The following is a 17,320-nucleotide window of genomic DNA, read 5'->3' as shown; positions in this document are numbered from 1 at the left end:
GTTGCGTACCATTTCTGTCAAGTTTTCTACATCCCAAGTATAACGTGCTACTTTCTAAAGATCCTGCTCAATATTCCTAGCACAAATAGCAGACGAAATAAGTTCACAGGCTGACTAGCATTTCATCGCGATGCTTCAAAGTGGATCGTTAAAACTGCATGAACTAAAAATGTTCAGACTCTTGAAATTCTGATTCGATTATGTACAGCTAATACTTTCAATCTTCAAAGTTTAATGTATTACAAAATGAAGAGAAACCTTACTTTAGCCCACATCCTACTTGTATGTATTATAAATGAACCAAATATGTAGACTCCATCACATTCAAGAAGTGTGCATTGTCCACAGCCGTAAATGTTCCATCGCGTCCTCCCAAGTGCTTTTTAAAAAATTTATTATAAATAAAGCTCAGATTTTTGACACCGCAATGCCAAGAGCTTTGATGTGTTATTTCTTCCCTAATTATGTATTATGATTATAGTGATATTTTGACAATAAAAGTAAAGAAAAAAAATTTTTTTATTTTGCATAAATCTGCAAAAGTGCGAGTGTACCATTTTTTCTGACCAATTCTTCCGATATTAGAAACCGAAACTTTCTTTCCTTGCGCATAGCAGCTGCACGCTTTTCCCGTCATATTTAAAAACTGCCGCAAGGTAATAAACTGGTGAGGCAGGTCGCAAAATGTCAATTATCACCCGAGGGTCCCTTTCGATTTCGGACGACATTCCGTTTGCTTGCCGCAAGTTATCATGGATGAAGAAATATACACCATTTCCAAGGCCATGATCAATTTTATTGTTTTAGCAAGACACACGTGTTGTTTCACACTTATCTCTTGTACGTGTTTGGCAAACTCTGAGATCTCTCTCTGAAAAAGGCAAGAATACTCATGAGATAACGATTATATCATTATGTAATTATGTATTTATTATCGATTAAATGGTCGACGCTTAGAAATTGCACGATTTCTGCGCACAAAATTCCATACACATATTTGAATAAATTTTAATATTATCAAGCGAAATTTTATAATACAAACAGAATATTTTACGTGGTAAAATAAATAACAAAAAATTGGAACTCTCATATGTTTATAGAAAATCTAAATAAATAATAATATCTATGAGCACGATTCGCGTGAAATGCAGCAATACCTTCCTGCTAATCATATAACGTCGATCGATACAAATATTTATTTCAGCATTTGTCATGTCTCGCAAAGAAAGCACGATCGGAAATATATAACCAGAGGGAAGCTATTATGTAACCCTTACAATTCTGATCGGAAACTTGAATTTCCGATCGCGATTCCGTGTCTTTAAGCTGTTATAAATAGGTCTCTTTAAAACCGGCATAGAATCGGAATTTACTTACAATAAATAAACACACAAAATAATATATATAATTATAGTACAAAAATTACGAATATTTTATACTTGTCACTGTAACAACTTCATTAAAGTTTAAGTATTGTGATATAAAATTCATTTTAAGTCATTTTTTTACAAATTATTGAAGAAATTAAAAGTAAGATTACTTGAACACGTGAATGTCAATATTAATTTCAATACGAATCGACTTTCCGCTCGCTCGCAAAGTGTCGAAATTATATTGATCGTTTTTGAAATTTCCATCCAAATGTCGATAATGGACTGGCAAAGACAGAATTAATCTGATCGGAAACGTTTCCGATGGGAACATAGTAGCTACCCAGGAAAAGCATAGAAATTAGTAGTACATAAATGCAATGCGTTACGAGATAATCAGATGATTATAGAAAAAAAAGGGGGGGAACAATCTGCTGTACGAGAAACATACATCTCAAACCGCCGTAAACGAAACCATTTAAGCGTGTTCATACCGAAACAGAACAATCGCGACAGAAAGTCGCGTCTGATAAATTCTTTCTATTGCGCTAAAAATTGATAAAACATTTATGTACATCAATGTGCTAGTCGTGCGGCACCGATCTGTTGGAAGCACTCTATGGGTGCAACATAGTTTATTTATCACAGTAGCACCTATGACTGGCGTCATGCCTATACCTAAGTCGCTTCCTGAAGATCTGCCTGTGTGTATAGCGACGAATTCAACTATCGTTCGACAGCGAACGGTCTTAATCACTAAACAATCCCGGAATAGTTTCACACTAATGCTGTGCATATTCACAGTTACAGTGCATTCTGTTATCATAATGCCAATTTACGTGTCGACAAAATGCCGTGCACTCGCTTTTACGTGGATACTTCTACTTCGTTTTGCGTATGTAAAGTCCTTGAGCGTTCACCGTTTACATATGAAGTACTCGTATGAAGTAAAGTCGTGCGTTAAATTTCGGTTTTGTGTTTAAATTTGATCTCTTATACGCGCCAACAATTATCAATCTAACATTATTAGGAGAAGACATCCTGCTTTATCATCTCGGTCGCGCATTTTCTGGGTCATATGCCGAGATAGCTGCAGAGCATAAATGCGCCGCTTATGCATAAGACTATCAGTATGATGACGAACCAAAATGGCAGTGTATCTGAAACGTTAAAGAGAAATTTGTTAATTTTTTTTAATTTCATATAAAACAATACTCAATTTTTTTTTTTTTTTTTTTTTTTTTTTTGGTAATAATATACTTACGTCTAAATGGTATACTGTGTATGCAGATCCTGTTGTCGACGGAGATACTGACGACCGCGGTCTCCGTGTTACTGGTGATTGCAGGACCGTCCAGTTTCGTTGGTAAGAATTCCAAGCCGGTCACAAACATGCTGTGCGCTCCAGGAACGTGAAGCGCCTTTCTCAAACTGAACGCCACAAATATATCGACGCTGCCCGAAAACATGGTGCCGACGGCTACAAATTTCCCGTCGTCAGAAACGGCCAGGGCTGATAGCGCCTCTTTGTAGGGAGCGGATTTGGCAATGGTCCCGACGTGAGCATCCCACAACTGGAGAAAGCTCAGATTCTTCGCCACAACAGCATTCGAAAGTATAAACAAATCGATCTTTGTTTTATCCTCCGTTAATTTTCTGAACCGGCACCTTTTATACATGTACTTTACACCATCCGGCGGTGTCCAAGTGAGCTCTTTGTCTCGCTTGCCGTTATTCACGTTCCATAAGAAAGCCTTTCCATCTTTAGCAATGCTCACTAGCAGATTGTTGTCCGGACTAAAGTCCAGATCATCTATTTCCTTTCCATGAGCTTCGAGATCAAATAGTTTGTGCAGTTGTGGAAACTTCCATAATCTAATGTTACCGTCTGTGCCACCTGTGGCCATAATCATCCCATGCAAGCTTACTCTAACAACTCTTTGTAAAGGCTCACCGTTGCTGCAAGTAAAAGATTTTTCTCTTAAAAAGGGCATATTACATTTTAGAAATAGCCTAGCATACTAAAATGTACATTTTATTCATTAGACATTGGAATTTTATACTGTAAAAACTGGTAGACTACATTAGAAAGCACATTTTCTTAATTGCAATGCATTGAAATCTTATATTTTAAACAAAGAAATTATCTAATGTTAAAATATATATTTTATTCATTTTTATACCTTAGAATCTTATATCATGTCATTTGGTAGATCTAGAACTTTACTGCAATGCATCTTAGTAGAGTTTTAGGCCAGCCAAATAATATGATATGAAATGTACATTAATGTTAAAATGTTGTGTTCTAGTTTTATTAAAAATCAGTGTAATACTATTTCGTGTAACAAACTGTTGTAAGCTATCTTACCCGAAAGCTGTCTGCACACTATCAGCAGGTTTAAGAATTAATTGCAATTTCTTGTTCTTAATATTAGAATTGTCATCTTTGATTTCCTCTAGCCTTTCGTTTTGTGACTGAGTTTCCTCGACTTTCTCACTGTTTCTTCTATGTCTAAGACCATCCTTGCTGGTCCCCGCGGCTGATCCTTTGATTAATTCTCCATTCTCTAAAGTCACCACTTTAGAATTGACACTATACAGTTGACAATGACTCTCCTGCCCAGCAACTATCCACGTCTTCTTGCCATTGTTGTGTGAAGCACAATTCATGACCACACTAGGACCTGTCTCATGCCGGGTTACTTCTTCAGCAATGAAATGAGTTCCGTTGTGCGATAATTCAAAAATTTCCTACGACATGAGCAATCATCAGTTTTATTCAAGAAAGATTTTTACAGAAAAATGAGAAATATTTTATATAATTCACAGGAATTTATTAAACTTACAAATCCATTAGCAACTCCAGTTTTAGAAGAGCCACCCCCACCACCCACCAGGATGTGCCTGCTGGTCAGCATTTGCAGGGTATAAAGGGGAAAGTTCACTCTGGCCAAAAGGCCACCTTTGTTCCTCCTGGAAGGCATACCGCGAGTTACAGATCACGTTATCCAGGTTCACGATCACGTTTCAGATTCTCGTTGCCGAAAACAGATGGTTCGCAGAATCTGCAATCTGAAATCAGCACTGTCCAGAATCGTATACGTCACATTCGCGACCCATCGCTTCGTTTAATCGACCATCACCGCACAGAACAATTTTTAATGAATCACGACGATTCGCAACTCGCGTACGTCAAGTGTACGCATCAAGTGACAATTCGTGAACTTTGTACGACAAAACAGCAAAGTACACGTATTCAATCGCGGCGACATGCAGTTGAACGCTCCGTTACGAGATTTCGCCACTGCGGTTTTCCTATAGCGATAATTAGTGACACTAAATTTTTCAGCTGCATTACATTGCGCCTTCTGTAAATAAAATAAGGTAATTTTGGAATTAATGAAAAAGAAAAAAATATTGTAACAGAGGACATTTAAAAATGTCGAGGTAACCATTTAAAAATCTCGAAACACAATGTTTTAAACATAAAAACAAGAAAAAGAATATCATTCTTATTTAATCGCATATTTAACATTAAAATTTAATGTTTGATTTAATTATATTTTATAATTAATATATAAATGTCAACATTTAATTTGTTACATAAAAATACCGATAATCGATATTACTGCTTTCAGACATTTTTCAGTCAGCTGTCTGCTGCGCCACCGAGATCTAATCCTGCAAAATGGCAGGAGCTTTAGTGCGTTGTTTTCGGATTCCGAGGGGACAATTAGGTAAGTTTCGAGCATTCATTTGTCATTAACGCACATACATTGTCAGGAATCGTGAATTGTTTCAGCAACGAAACGGTGAACAAGTGTTTCCTCGTATATTTCTAAAAGCGCTAACTTTTCTCACGACATATTTTACGCTACGAGGTTATGTAATTAAATAAATTGCACTATTTAAGGTCTCCTCGGATCAAGTTTGACCAGTCAGCAACAGAGAACGCTCGCCGATGCTGCTCCAGAGGGAAAGGTAAGTCTTTTCTTCAACACTAAGCCTGTTTGCTTCAGCTGCATCATGTTTCTCTCTTACTTTTTTATTTTGATTCTAATGTACTTATTTCATGTTAAATGCATAAGTGTAATTAAAACAAAGAAAATCAGTATCAAGTGGTATCTATATTATCAGTATTAATTTTTCTTCTCCTTTATAGAAAAAAGGGTCACCCCTGGCCGATCAGGATCGCATCTTTACGAATCTGTATGGCAGGCATGACTGGCGGTTGAAGGGTGCCATGAGCCGTGGCGACTGGTACAAAACTAAGGAGATATTGGATAAAGGTGCCGATTGGATTATCAATGAGATCAAGGTTTCAGGCCTGAGAGGCCGCGGTGGAGCTGGCTTCCCTTCAGGAATGAAATGGTCCTTCATGAACAAGCCGTCTGATGGTAGACCCAAGTATTTAGTGGTCAACGCCGACGAGGGTGAACCGGGAACATGCAAGGATCGCGAGATTCTGCGCCACGATCCGCACAAGCTCGTGGAAGGCTGTCTGATTGCTGGCCGCGCTATGGGAGCCTGTGCTGCTTACATCTACATACGTGGCGAGTTTTACAACGAGGCATCCAACATGCAAGTTGCGATAGCCGAAGCTTATCAGGCTGGTCTGATTGGAAAGAATTCTTGTGGTTCTGGCTACGATTTTGACATTTTTGTGCAACGTGGCGCTGGTGCATATATCTGCGGCGAGGAGACGGCTCTTATCGAATCCATCGAAGGAAAACAAGGCAAACCGAGGCTAAAGCCACCATTTCCGGCTGATGTCGGTGTGTTTGGTTGTCCCACGACTGTCACCAACGTCGAGACTGTAGCGGTGGCACCTGTATGTGTTATCTATATTTAGAAATCATTTGAAATTTTATATTTATAGTAATTTATCAGTAATATTGTCTATGTAGACAATTTGCCGTCGAGGTGGAACATGGTTTGCCTCATTTGGACGTCCACGGAATCATGGAACTAAGCTCTTCAATATTTCCGGACATGTGAACAATCCGTGTACAGTGGAAGAAGAAATGTCTATACCTTTGAAGGAACTGATCGAGAGGCATGCGGGCGGTGTGATTGGAGGATGGGACAATTTATTGGGCGTTATTCCTGGAGGCTCTTCCACTCCTGTCATTCCCAAGAGGTAAGTTTTGTTCGACGTTTCCAAATTTTCTGTTTTATATTTCGGTGGAATTCAACAATCGCGATCCTCGAGTGACGTCGTCCGTAATGTCTTTCAGTGCTTGCGACACTGTGTTGCTGGACTTTGACGATCTCATCAGAGTGCAGAGCTCGTTCGGCACAGCCGCGGTAATCGTGATGAACAAGCAAACGGACATAATCAAAGCTATCACCCGCTTAATAAGCTTCTACAAGCATGAATCCTGTGGTCAGTGCACACCTTGCCGCGAGGGTATCAGTTGGATGTATAAAATACTGAAAAGGTGGGTATATTTATAATTAACTTTTTTTTTTACGTGATAGTTTATCTTACTATACAAACACACAATGTCCCTCGTAGATTCGTGGACGGTAACGCCGAAGTGCACGAAATAGACATGCTGTGGGAGCTCACAAAACAAATAGAATTGCACACGATCTGCGCTCTAGCGGACGGTGCCGCGTGGCCTGTGCAAGGATTAATCAGGCATTTCAGGCCCGAGATCGAAGCGCGTATGAAAGAACAGAAGCGAGCTACATCCAGCTGAAGAGTCGAGCAAGATAGGACCTGAAACTGGAGACTAGATAAAATATAATAGAAAGAGATAACTAGAACAATCTCTATTAAGATTTTATATTTATTTTCTGTGTATATAAGTGGAATTTACACACGATAGTCATGATTTCCATGTAACGTTGTCTGTCGAACTCGGGCTGTTGTCCGCCCCGGTGGTTCGATTAATAAAAGAAATATAACGGAAAAAACTTGGCCGTATATTCGTATGCATACCTGATACGTAGAGCAAGCAGATATTCCTTAGGAAGATCGCACGTCAGACGAAATTAAGCCAAAAAAGTCATAACACGTTTATGCGAAGGCGTAAACTCGGCAAATTTTAAGCACAGTTTCACGTAATCGCCTACATTCGCCGCTGGAAAGCAGTAAAATCGTATCTCGAGTTTCTAGTGCGAGGGAAATCGCTATATTAGATTGCTTCGATGGTAGACAATAAAAAAAGTGATGGGTTCTAATTTATTCTATGTGGTTCGCGAACGGTCCATCTTGCCGGCATTTCGGATGAAATATAATATAGCGATGTAAGAATAAAGAGGTCGGCGTTAAATTTCTAAAAGAAATACACGACGTTCGAAAGAAGTAGTAGACTGCAAGTGCACGAGATGGAACAAAATTCGATTTATCTTTTGAATATTGAGTTTATTTAAAGCCATAAAACTAACATTTACCTTCCGCGCTCTCCCACGCAAATAGCGTGCTCTCCGTTACGCGGTTTTCGTGGGAATTATGTTAAACCCCGCGTTATACGGAAGCCGAAAGCGCATCCGCTCTGCTCTCTACGAGTTATACTAATGGCGTTCGTGGCGCGTTATTATACAAGTAGCGATAAAATAAATGGAAAATATTTTTGCCGAACGCGCCACGGCGTGTCCGAAATGAAGCGGGGGCCGTTTTTCTCCCATAAATCATGCACACGATCTGCGATATATTTATGCTCGCCGAAGCGAAACGTACGCCCGGCGCGGCGCGGCCGTTTTAGATGAAAATATTTCGCCACCAGGTTTTATCGAACGATACTTTACATTTATTCGTTCATCATACAAGAGAATCCACTAAAAGAATTCGCTACAATACAGATAATAATGTGGTTTTAGATACGGTACAATGTGCGGTACAATACATATATACAAAAGCATACTCTCTCGCTCTTGTACAGACCGACGTCCGCTCCTCCCCCTTTCGCTCCGTTTTCTCTCTCGCTCTCCCTCTCCCTCTCTCGCTTTCTCTCTCTCTCTTTCGCTCGCTCTTTCTCTCTTAGCGCCGCTAAAATCGCAACTGTCTTTTTCGCGGTTTCTCCGAATTACCGTTAGTTACTTAAATGATAGATTTAAGCTAGCCATTACATTCGGGATAGCCCGCTGCGACGAGCTACTCCAGTTGAGTTAGTAAGCACACACACTGTCTTTTATAATAGGTCCGTTGTTACGTTATCTCCCTTATCTATCTCTCTCTCTCTCTTTCTCTCCCTATGTATACATATATGTATATACGTAGATATATATATACCTATATATTTTTTTTACATATATATATATATATATATATCTACCAAACCCATTTACTTTTGTCGCACAACCGCTATTATGTTCTTCTTTATTTCGCTTCTTATATTCATGAGTTGCGAGAAGTGATGGCAAGATTGCTTGTTTGGCAAGACGATTTGTTCCAAGCACAAATGCTTATTCCAGACTGGAAAACGTCTCAGTCGCAATATTAACCTCAGACATATTCCTTGAAGATTTTTCGGCATTAATGTATCTCTTTATGAATACCGCAGTCGGTATTCATGAGGAGGCTTCAAGCACTTCGATAGATGTAGGATGATAACGTTTGAGGATTGACATATGCAGCTGAAATTTTTTTCAACGATCTGTCTGGATCTCGTCAAGCGCCCGCTTAAAAAGAAATCTACTCAATTAATGACTACGCCGAGTTCTGAGAATCGTCTCTAAATAGCTTACACTTTAAACTGCAATATAATCTAAAAATATATCCAAAGCAAGGATAATTAGACTGCTTGTTTATTGACAGAAACGTGTATCGCCACGCGGCAGTATAAATTCAATTTGAACCCCGTTGATGTGATACATCGGAATCCATATCGTTGATATGATACACCGTAATGCAATCATAGGTCGTAGCACTTGTCGTCGAACATTATCTCTCGGCAAATATCCAGACACGTTGCACGTGAGTTGGCCCCGTTAGAAAAGCGATGTATATCGGATATGACGTTAGAAATAAAGAAATCAATAATTTCATCGGAAGATATATATATATATATATATATATAATCCGATGCATTTGCCGTGTTTGTAACCCGGCAATCGTCTCTGGATCACTTCCCATCACCGCTCACGACTTCGATGCTAAAGTACAAGCTAAAATACCCGCGTCACACGCGGAGCGTGTTTTGTTGCCTTTGGTTGCCCCGTCTGCCACCCCGTGTGCACACATTGCGCCCGCCTGTTATCGCACCGCGTGTGATGCAAAACAGGCCTCGTGCACAGCCCGCAGCTTCTTCAACGTCACGCGAGACAAGCGCTCGCAGCGATGATGCGGTTTTGCCATCGAATCGATAAACGAAATCGCTCGGGGGATATCAGTGGTTCCCGAGCGAATCGGTTCCGCCGCGACGATCCGCGAGCAGACGGGACAAGCAGCTCGCAGCAACCGGAGCGACGTCGCGACGCGCATAGCTCAGCTCTGCGTGCGAAGCCTGACGATGCGCGCACACACGTACACACACACATACACACACACGCACACAGACACACACACACACGCTCGGCGTGCCCTTCGCGGTCGTTCGTGACGCGCGGAGACGAAAACGGCGACTCCTACGTATTAAAATAATTGCAGCACGTCACTAATCTCGCGCCTTACTCTCGCTCTTGGATTGTACTTATTACGAAACACCTCGTCGCCGACCGCGCGGGCGATCCCCCGGCGCGCGCTTCTCTCTTCCCGAGCTCGTTCCGCGGCGCGGGGGGAAAGGTACGCTTGTGCACGATATGATTGAAAGCTCGCTGGTCACTCGCACTTTGGCATGATCGTTGGCCGTCTTCCGGGCAAGATCACGCTTATTGTTGGTGACCCCCGCCGCTGGACCCGCGCCACCGCATACCATCGCCACCACCACCACCACCACCCTCCTCCGGTTAGATATATCTGCCATAAAAATAGACGCGCCTCTATCGCGGTTTTCCGCCACGTCAATCCCCTACCGGATGCTCCCGGAGGATACGGACTCTCCGCCTCCTTCTCCCCGATCGCCCCGATCTCAAGGAGTCTATTCTCGAAACCGTGCGCGCGTGCGAGAGCGCGTGCGAGAGCGTTTGCTGCGCGGTGTGAATGAAACTGGGCTGTCTTCAATGAGGGAATGTGGTTATCTCGTCGGGTAAGAAATAAATGGCCGATCGCTTGCGTAATGCGCGCGGCTTCGAGAAAGCACGTGTGTGTGTGTGCCGGTATTCCTCGAGAACTGGGCGAACTTGGGCGCAGTGAAAAAACTGACGACTGACTCGCAAGCGGCAATCGTGAATCGCGACACCACATCGAAGAGTTCCTCTACTAGCGTTTAATAGACAATACTTATTCGCCTCGTTCGATTCGCGACATTTATGGAATCTTTCACAACGATATATTAGCGGTAACACACTAGCGGTTAAAGTACGGGGGACTCACAGGGCTTCGTTGAAATTGTTCCAGAACTATACTGTCGAACCGTGAGATAAATTTATCTAGTTAAAGCTGAGCTCTGTCAGGCCGAAGTGCCTAAAAGTGAATCGATGCCAAAAGCAACACTACTGCCGGATATAATCGATATATCGTCCGTTCATTTCGCGCGTCCAAAGTCAATTTCGAATCGGATTCGAAACCGGCGATGATTTAACGTCAAGGTTCAGCATTCCGCGATGACACACATCTCACGCGTGGCGCGATTGACGCCACGCTGCCATTTTATTTTCAGATGATAAGACATTGGCTACTACGAGGCGCTGGAATTTTGACAAATGGATCGAGCGAGTATATATCTCTCTCTCTGAGATCGAAATGCACCGCAAGATTGGAGTAACAGTTGCGCAAAAGTCGGCGATTCGCGGCGGCGGCGCCGTAGAAAATAGAAAGGAAACCGCGCGATTTTCTATACGTCATAAATCAAGATGAACGATACGATCCATCGGCATCCAGCGTGTCACCCCCGACAGACGCATCAATCTTCCCTCACACATTAGAGATGTCTCGCTCCAGTGGCAGTGACTTTTTGACCAACCGCTCCTAAAAGTCGAGACTCTCGCGTATTTTTCAAAGATATATGTATTTCGAATCGACTAAAGCATTTGCATAAACGATTTTAACCTTGGATCATCCAGAGATATTCTGCCGAAAATGCACACGAAAATATTTTCTGCAAATATTCTTGCCACTAATAGTTATATTTTTGTCTACTCTTTATTCAATAACACGCCTTTCTTAAGATAGGAAAGAGTTCTGAATTAATGCGTTTAAACGAAAGTTGCAACACAAAATAGACAGTAAGCTGTTTTATATCCTGGCTGGATGTTCTCAGATTTCCTGGGAATTATATAAATGTTCTAGAATTAATATACAATTTCTTTCGATTATGTACTATACATAATCTAATTGCATTTATGCAAATTGTTTGATTCACAATTGAAGAATTATTCAATTGTGCGTCCACATTTTTTTTTTATAATATTACAAATAAGAATAAAATCGTCACCTCGCTATACAGCCATGCCTTCTTCATAAAAATATTTCGACCAGTAATTATTATGGCAATAATCACAGTCTGCTTATATATATATATATATATATATTACAATCTATTTATATGTGATATAAAAAAACGAATTATTATATTAGCTGGAAGCTACAACGAAGTCCTGCGACATATGAATTTCATATCGAGCGACTGACAGCTGTTGTACAGAGAGAAATGATTGTTGGAACAATCATTACATCTTATTGCGACATCTCTTACTCGTCGACGTAACGTTGCGCTGCGTAAAGGCCACCGCACAAGCTTCTCCGTAACTCCGTTACGTTACGTTAAGTACTGATCATAAACCTAAGCCCGTACATAAACTTAAACTTCAGTCAACGCACAAACGTAACGTAAGAAGAGAGCGTCGATTTTGCGACGCTTTACGACGATTTTCTTTGTGCGTTGACTGAAGTTCAAATTTATGCACGGGTTTAGGCTTATGATCGGTACTTAACGTAACGTAAAGCGTTACGGAGAAAAGCTTGTGCGGAGGCTCTAACTATACAAGATGTCCCAGGTTTGCTCGGGAGAAATATATGTTGAGAAACCTAGAACGCGTGCTGAATAAGCGGCAACTTAAAAATAACAATAATGACGATCTGATTTATTATTTGGCTCCGTAAAATTAGGTCAGTATTAGGACAGTAGTAGGATTGGTAACAACGTTGTCTTTTGTCGCTATGATTAATTCGCATAATAACGTCGTCTCGGAACGTTTTCCCGCGTAAGATCGCCCGCGTGTGTGGGATTTGCTCGCGCGAGACTGCCAGAATATGTATGACGAAACGGGAACGCGGCCGAACAGGTGAACTTGTCGCGCGCGCGGGCGAAGTATGCATTTACCGCGCGTAAACGGCGCCCCGTCACAATTGTTTCCGCTCGACGGAAACGTCAGGCGATAACGCCGGATTGTCACTTACATATCGACACGGCTGCGCGGCTTGCAGAAATGCAAATCGAGCGACGAAATTGTTCCGGCAATCCCATTTCTCTCGGATCGCAGCCCCAAGAAGTCCGACGGCCGAGTTGCAGGGGTATGTCGACGAGTATTCGCCGTGTGTGTTTCCACGTGTGTGCATGCGTGCGTGCGTATACGTGTGTGCATGTGTGTATATATATATGTGTGTGTGTGTGTGTATCCGTATGTATACTTGCGTGGTCAAGATAGCTCGTTGGCGGATGGAAGGCACAGGGTAAGGATATCAAAAGGGGGTTCGAGATTCGATGGCGATGGCTCGCCGAGGAATTCGTGCGGATCACCCTCGATCGCGCCGTTCGAACTATCGATCGTCGCCGGTCCAGTCGCTGGCCGCCCACGCGGGCAGCGGCGTCTCGTACTCCCATCCCGGACCGCAGTAACGCCACGCGTGCAGATACATCACGAGATCCGACGGTTTTGGATCCCTGTACTTGACTTTGCACTCGTAGCAGTGCGGATCGACGGTGACCTTGTCGTTGGCAAAAGTAGAGTCCGGCGGCTCCGTGCCTGTCTGCGTTCCCACAGTGACTTTGAGAGATTTCTGCTGTTGCTGTTGCTGCTGCTGCTGCTGCTGTTGCTGCTGCTGTTGTTGCTGCTGCTGCTGCTGTTGCTGCTCGTCCTCGACCAAGCCCGGAGTAGACGACGGCGAGCCGTCCTTATCATTGGCCGAGCCCAGCATGCGCTCCTCCAGCTCGAGTTTCGGCTTGAACAGGCTCAGATCGGAGTCGCCGTCCATACCGAGCCAGTTCTCGGCGTTGTGAATACTGATGAGATCCCGGACGAGCTCCTCGTCGGTCTTGCCGATGTTGCCGCCCTTACCTTTGTGCGGACCGAAGACCACATGATTGTAGAGGGGATCGTTCACCACCGGATAGCCGAGGTACTGCAGATGCACGCGGATCTGGTGCATGCGTCCGGTTTGCGGCTTGCAGAGCACCACGGACGACTTGCCGTTGTAGCTGAGCCGCTTGAACCGCGTGATGCAATCCTTGCCCTTCTCGGAGACCTTGCAGACGCCGATCTTGTAGGAGACGACCTCGATCGGCTCCGAGCAGATCACCTCCTCCTCCGGGAACGCGCCCTCCACCCGGCACACGTATTGCTTGTGAACCTGAAACACGGAATGCGACAATGCACATACGCACACACACACACACACACAAGCCCCGTCTCTACGGCGCTTGCAACGGCCAATTCTGCGCCTCTCGCTGCAGCGGCGGATGAGCTGCGCGCCAGCTGCGCCTATGTTTTTCTCGCATACTGAGCAGCGCGCTCGCTCGCTCGCGCGCATGCGTGTGCTTGCGCAACACCGACCTGTCGATTTCTTATTTGGTGCTCCATCTGCCGCGCCTTCTTCGGCGTTCTACCGAACAGCAGGATGCCGCTGGTCAGCCGGTCCAGCCTGTGAATGGTCCTCAGGTTCTTCAGGTTGTACTCCTTCGCCAGAATGAAGACCACGGTGTTGTGCCGGTAACGACCGCATGGATGCACCTGCGAACGCCACAAACCGGTCAAACAGTCTTTTTATCTCCGTCGCGGCTCATTCGCTTAACACGCTCCACGGGTCTGACGCTGACCTTTTCGCGTTCAGCTCGCTTTGAAATCAAGTACTTTTATATTTTTTACTCGCGATATGTTTGTTTCGCAATGCATCTTATACGTTACATCTCCTTCTTCATCATATTCGCGATTATAATCTTGCGCAACGTACCTTAGAAACATATAAACTTCGCAGCATGAATAGAAAGTCATGCAAAATCAGCGCGCCGCGGAGCGTGTCAAGTTCGATGCTCTAAAACGTTAAACAATAATACGCTCCAAAGCTTGAATGTACTGAAAATAAATATAAGGGAGAGGAAGTAATTTCAGCGATGGCGTGTATTTCACATTCGTTAATACTTACGCCACGAGTGACTTTCTGAAACAACAGTAGATAGAAAAAACAATGAAAACCAGAAGCGGCCGAAGTACAAGAGAACTGTTGACTATAAATTTAAAAAAAAAAAATGTTTCGACTATTATTCGGCCTTTTCAAATGTTCTTCAATTTGATAGAATATAAAAAAGGAAAGGAAAGGCTTAGATGAGTATAGAGAATATTTTTTAAAACATTTATAAATATTATAAAAATTAAAGAGCGGTCGACGAGTCCGTTTTTCGCTATACTAATTTTGCACGATACAACATGATTAAAATCACAAAATGCACCGATTCAGGAGACTTTTAACGATTATCGTGGTTTCAGAAACTCAATCGTAGCGTAAATATTAACGAACGATGAATGTGTCGTCTTCTCTTCCCATTGAAAAAAGAAATTACACAGCTTGGTCTTATTTTGATCGCGGCTTCCCGCGCTCAACCGCGTCTAACTCTTCGCCGGGCAACCAGAATATCCTCGGGAATGTAGACGGCAAATTTATGAAGTGTACGCTATTTGACGAATGTCTAGCCGCGGCTACCCGGCATGCGGCCAATGTAAATTGGATGTACGTACACACACGCGCGCGTATACACGCGTATGTAACGCGAAAGTCAAAATTGACCCATTTCTCCTGGCAAATTCGGGACAAAAAGCAATCGCGCCTACAAAGGAGGGTCGATTCATCGTTTCGAATCGGCACAACGCGGGAACGGCACGCTTTGTACATTCCGGTCGACAATGCGGATTTGTGGGCGCAACGACTGGATGGTTGCGATCGTATCGGACTCTTCCTGGCTCGATAAGCCCGCGCGTCTATCAGCACCGCGGGCGCACGTATGCACAATAATGCACGGTGGCTATCGACTGCTACAATAATCCGACAATTGAAGGTATTTTTCTGCTTGTCGACTCAAGGATTTCACACTTCTCGCATTCTCGCGTCGTGCAATGAATTTTGAGAAACTTAAATAAACGGAAAAAAACTCAAGCTTTAATATTTTTATGGTGGATTCAAAAATGCAATCGGAATTTCTCTGTTAACGTCTTTCTGATATTTCTATCACGCTAATTTCACAAAATTATGTAATGTGCATTATTGACCCGAGAACAGTCGCGTAGTTTCTTTTTTTTTTTTTCTTTGCGCAAAAGATCGCGTGAGATATTTTTAAATTCTATTTAAAACCTGCGGTTAATAAATGTGTTGTATATTATAGATAGCTATGCACATTTCAGTAGTAGTCGAGGACATTACGGATGTAGATATTTTTATCATCTCTTTCAAAGACAAAGAGAAATAAAAAAAAAAAAACTGCATCAAGAACACGGAATAAGTATATTAAACGATATACTATTACGGCGATTTCTGGGGTCTGAAAGACTTCCCACGCGATCATTCCCGGGTTAAAATAACTCAAAGCTCTTGCATGATGCAGACAAGTTAATTAATTTTGCGATCCGGTGTAATTTACGCAAGTAGTAGTGAACGACGATGAGAAAACAAAGATTGCACAAAGTCGTGCCGCTGCCCGATTGCACAACGTTTTAACGACGTCTGCACGCGAAAATTAATTCAGGCAATCGTCAGGCGACCCCGGAGATCTCCCGGTTTCCTCTCGGCAGGAGCAAAAAAAAAAAGAGAGATGCTCGAGAAAGCCGAACGGACGCGAAAGCGACCATTAAGTCCTCGCGCATCGCATGACCCGCGAGTCAGCCGAGGCGCTCGGTCTACATCGGATTATTTCTGCATTAATACTCGGCGTTTTGTTGCGCAAGCTCTTGTTAACGATCTCCTCTTCCCCGTGGGGGAGGAACGCCGCCGACGCGCGCCGTGCATTCGGTGACATTTGAGAGGAAAAGTAGCCGGGGCGATACTCCGCATTTACACGCGGCGCTCTCTCGCCGTATTTATCGCCGGGCGAAGTCTCGCGCGATTGCTGTAGGAGAATAAAACTCGCAATCACTGCTGCAGCTGAATAACAAATGGTCCCGAGAGCGAAACGAGAAATGGAGGACGTAAAAAAATAAAAAAAAGAAAAAACGAAATAGGGAGGAAAGCATTAAACTTTCAAGATCGGTCTCTTCTTCAATTTTTCTCCCTCCTTTTATTTATATCTTCTCTTAAATTTTCCTCCTTCTTCCGCGGCTTCGCGCTTCGTCTCACGTGTCCTCGCGCATTGTTATTGCGATTATTGTGGATCGGAATAATTGAGATCAGTGTCGCTGCAATATGAGCTACATAAAAGAGAAGAAAAAAGGCCTCTAACCGCGGCAATGAATCACCGATACATGGCTTAATGCATCGGACTCGCGGAATTGCATTACACGAAGCGTTACTCCTGTCCTTTATGCGTGTTTTTACAACGCTCGCGGAGGCCGACACTATCGCGGACGCAATAATAGCGCGGAGTAAATTATCCGTGATTTGTGAGCGGCATAATGCGCGCGATTAACATTTTTAATAGTAAGTTTTATTCGCAGCTCGCAGTTGTCGTTGGACGTCGCGGCTGCGGGACGTTTATGCGAGC

General features: G+C 43.1%; 3 protein-coding genes across 8 annotated transcripts in view; 1 reads left to right on the top strand and 2 right to left on the bottom strand.

Annotated features, from left to right (window-relative positions):
• Positions 1-774: 774 nt before the first annotated feature.
• LOC105678471 (guanine nucleotide-exchange factor SEC12) lies at positions 775-4,667 on the bottom strand. Its single transcript, XM_012377853.2, has 4 exons — positions 4,217-4,667; positions 3,739-4,121; positions 2,635-3,329; positions 775-2,530 (listed from the first exon to the last, which is right to left on the bottom strand). Exons 1-4 carry the CDS (start codon positions 4,352-4,354, stop codon positions 2,445-2,447), a joined length of 1,302 nt encoding a protein of 433 aa, XP_012233276.1. The 5' UTR covers positions 4,355-4,667; the 3' UTR covers positions 775-2,444.
• Positions 4,668-5,008: 341 nt separating this feature from the next.
• Positions 5,009-7,292, top strand: ND-51 (NADH dehydrogenase (ubiquinone) 51 kDa subunit). The gene is made up of 6 exons (XM_012377852.1): positions 5,009-5,107; positions 5,284-5,351; positions 5,533-6,201; positions 6,278-6,510; positions 6,608-6,811; positions 6,889-7,292. The coding sequence occupies exons 1-6, from the start codon at positions 5,059-5,061 to the stop codon at positions 7,073-7,075; spliced, it is 1,410 nt and encodes a 469-aa protein (XP_012233275.1). The 5' UTR covers positions 5,009-5,058; the 3' UTR covers positions 7,076-7,292.
• Positions 7,293-8,105: 813 nt separating this feature from the next.
• The window catches only part of LOC105678466 (pseudouridylate synthase RPUSD2-like), a 124,340-nt gene continuing 115,125 nt past the window's right edge, over positions 8,106-17,320 (bottom strand). For all 6 annotated transcript variants that reach the window (XM_012377842.2, XM_012377847.2, XM_012377844.2 and 3 more), the window contains 2 exons: positions 14,190-14,366; positions 8,106-13,986 (listed from right to left, as the gene is read on the bottom strand). In XM_012377842.2, the coding sequence (XP_012233265.1) occupies positions 13,177-13,986; positions 14,190-14,366 (987 nt within the window). In that variant the 3' untranslated portion in view covers positions 8,106-13,176. The remainder of the gene's footprint in view (positions 13,987-14,189; positions 14,367-17,320) is intronic.

The sequence above is a fragment of the Linepithema humile genome, chromosome 7 (assembly GCF_040581485.1).
Source record: "Linepithema humile isolate Giens D197 chromosome 7, Lhum_UNIL_v1.0, whole genome shotgun sequence".
NCBI classification, from domain to species: Eukaryota; Metazoa; Arthropoda; class Insecta; order Hymenoptera; family Formicidae; genus Linepithema; species Linepithema humile.
This window is presented reverse-complemented; position numbering and strand designations above follow the sequence as displayed.

Bases quoted from the DNA above. Each gene is read 5' to 3' on its own strand.
- LOC105678471 (XM_012377853.2), bottom strand. From the start codon at position 4,354: ATGCCTTCCAGGAGGAACAAAGGTGGCCTTTTGGCCAGAGTGAACTTT. The intron at 3,330-3,738 runs GTAAGATAGCTT...TTTTACTTGCAG, and splicing joins AGTGTGCAGACAGCTTTCGG to CAACGGTGAGCCTTTACAAA. The intron at 2,531-2,634 runs GTAAGTATATTA...TTAACGTTTCAG, and splicing joins ACACAGTATACCATTTAGAC to ATACACTGCCATTTTGGTTC.
- ND-51 (XM_012377852.1), top strand. From the start codon at position 5,059: ATGGCAGGAGCTTTAGTGCGTTGTTTTCGGATTCCGAGGGGACAATTA. The intron at 5,108-5,283 runs GTAAGTTTCGAG...GCACTATTTAAG, and splicing joins GATTCCGAGGGGACAATTAG to GTCTCCTCGGATCAAGTTTG. The intron at 6,812-6,888 runs GTGGGTATATTT...TGTCCCTCGTAG, and splicing joins ATGTATAAAATACTGAAAAG to ATTCGTGGACGGTAACGCCG.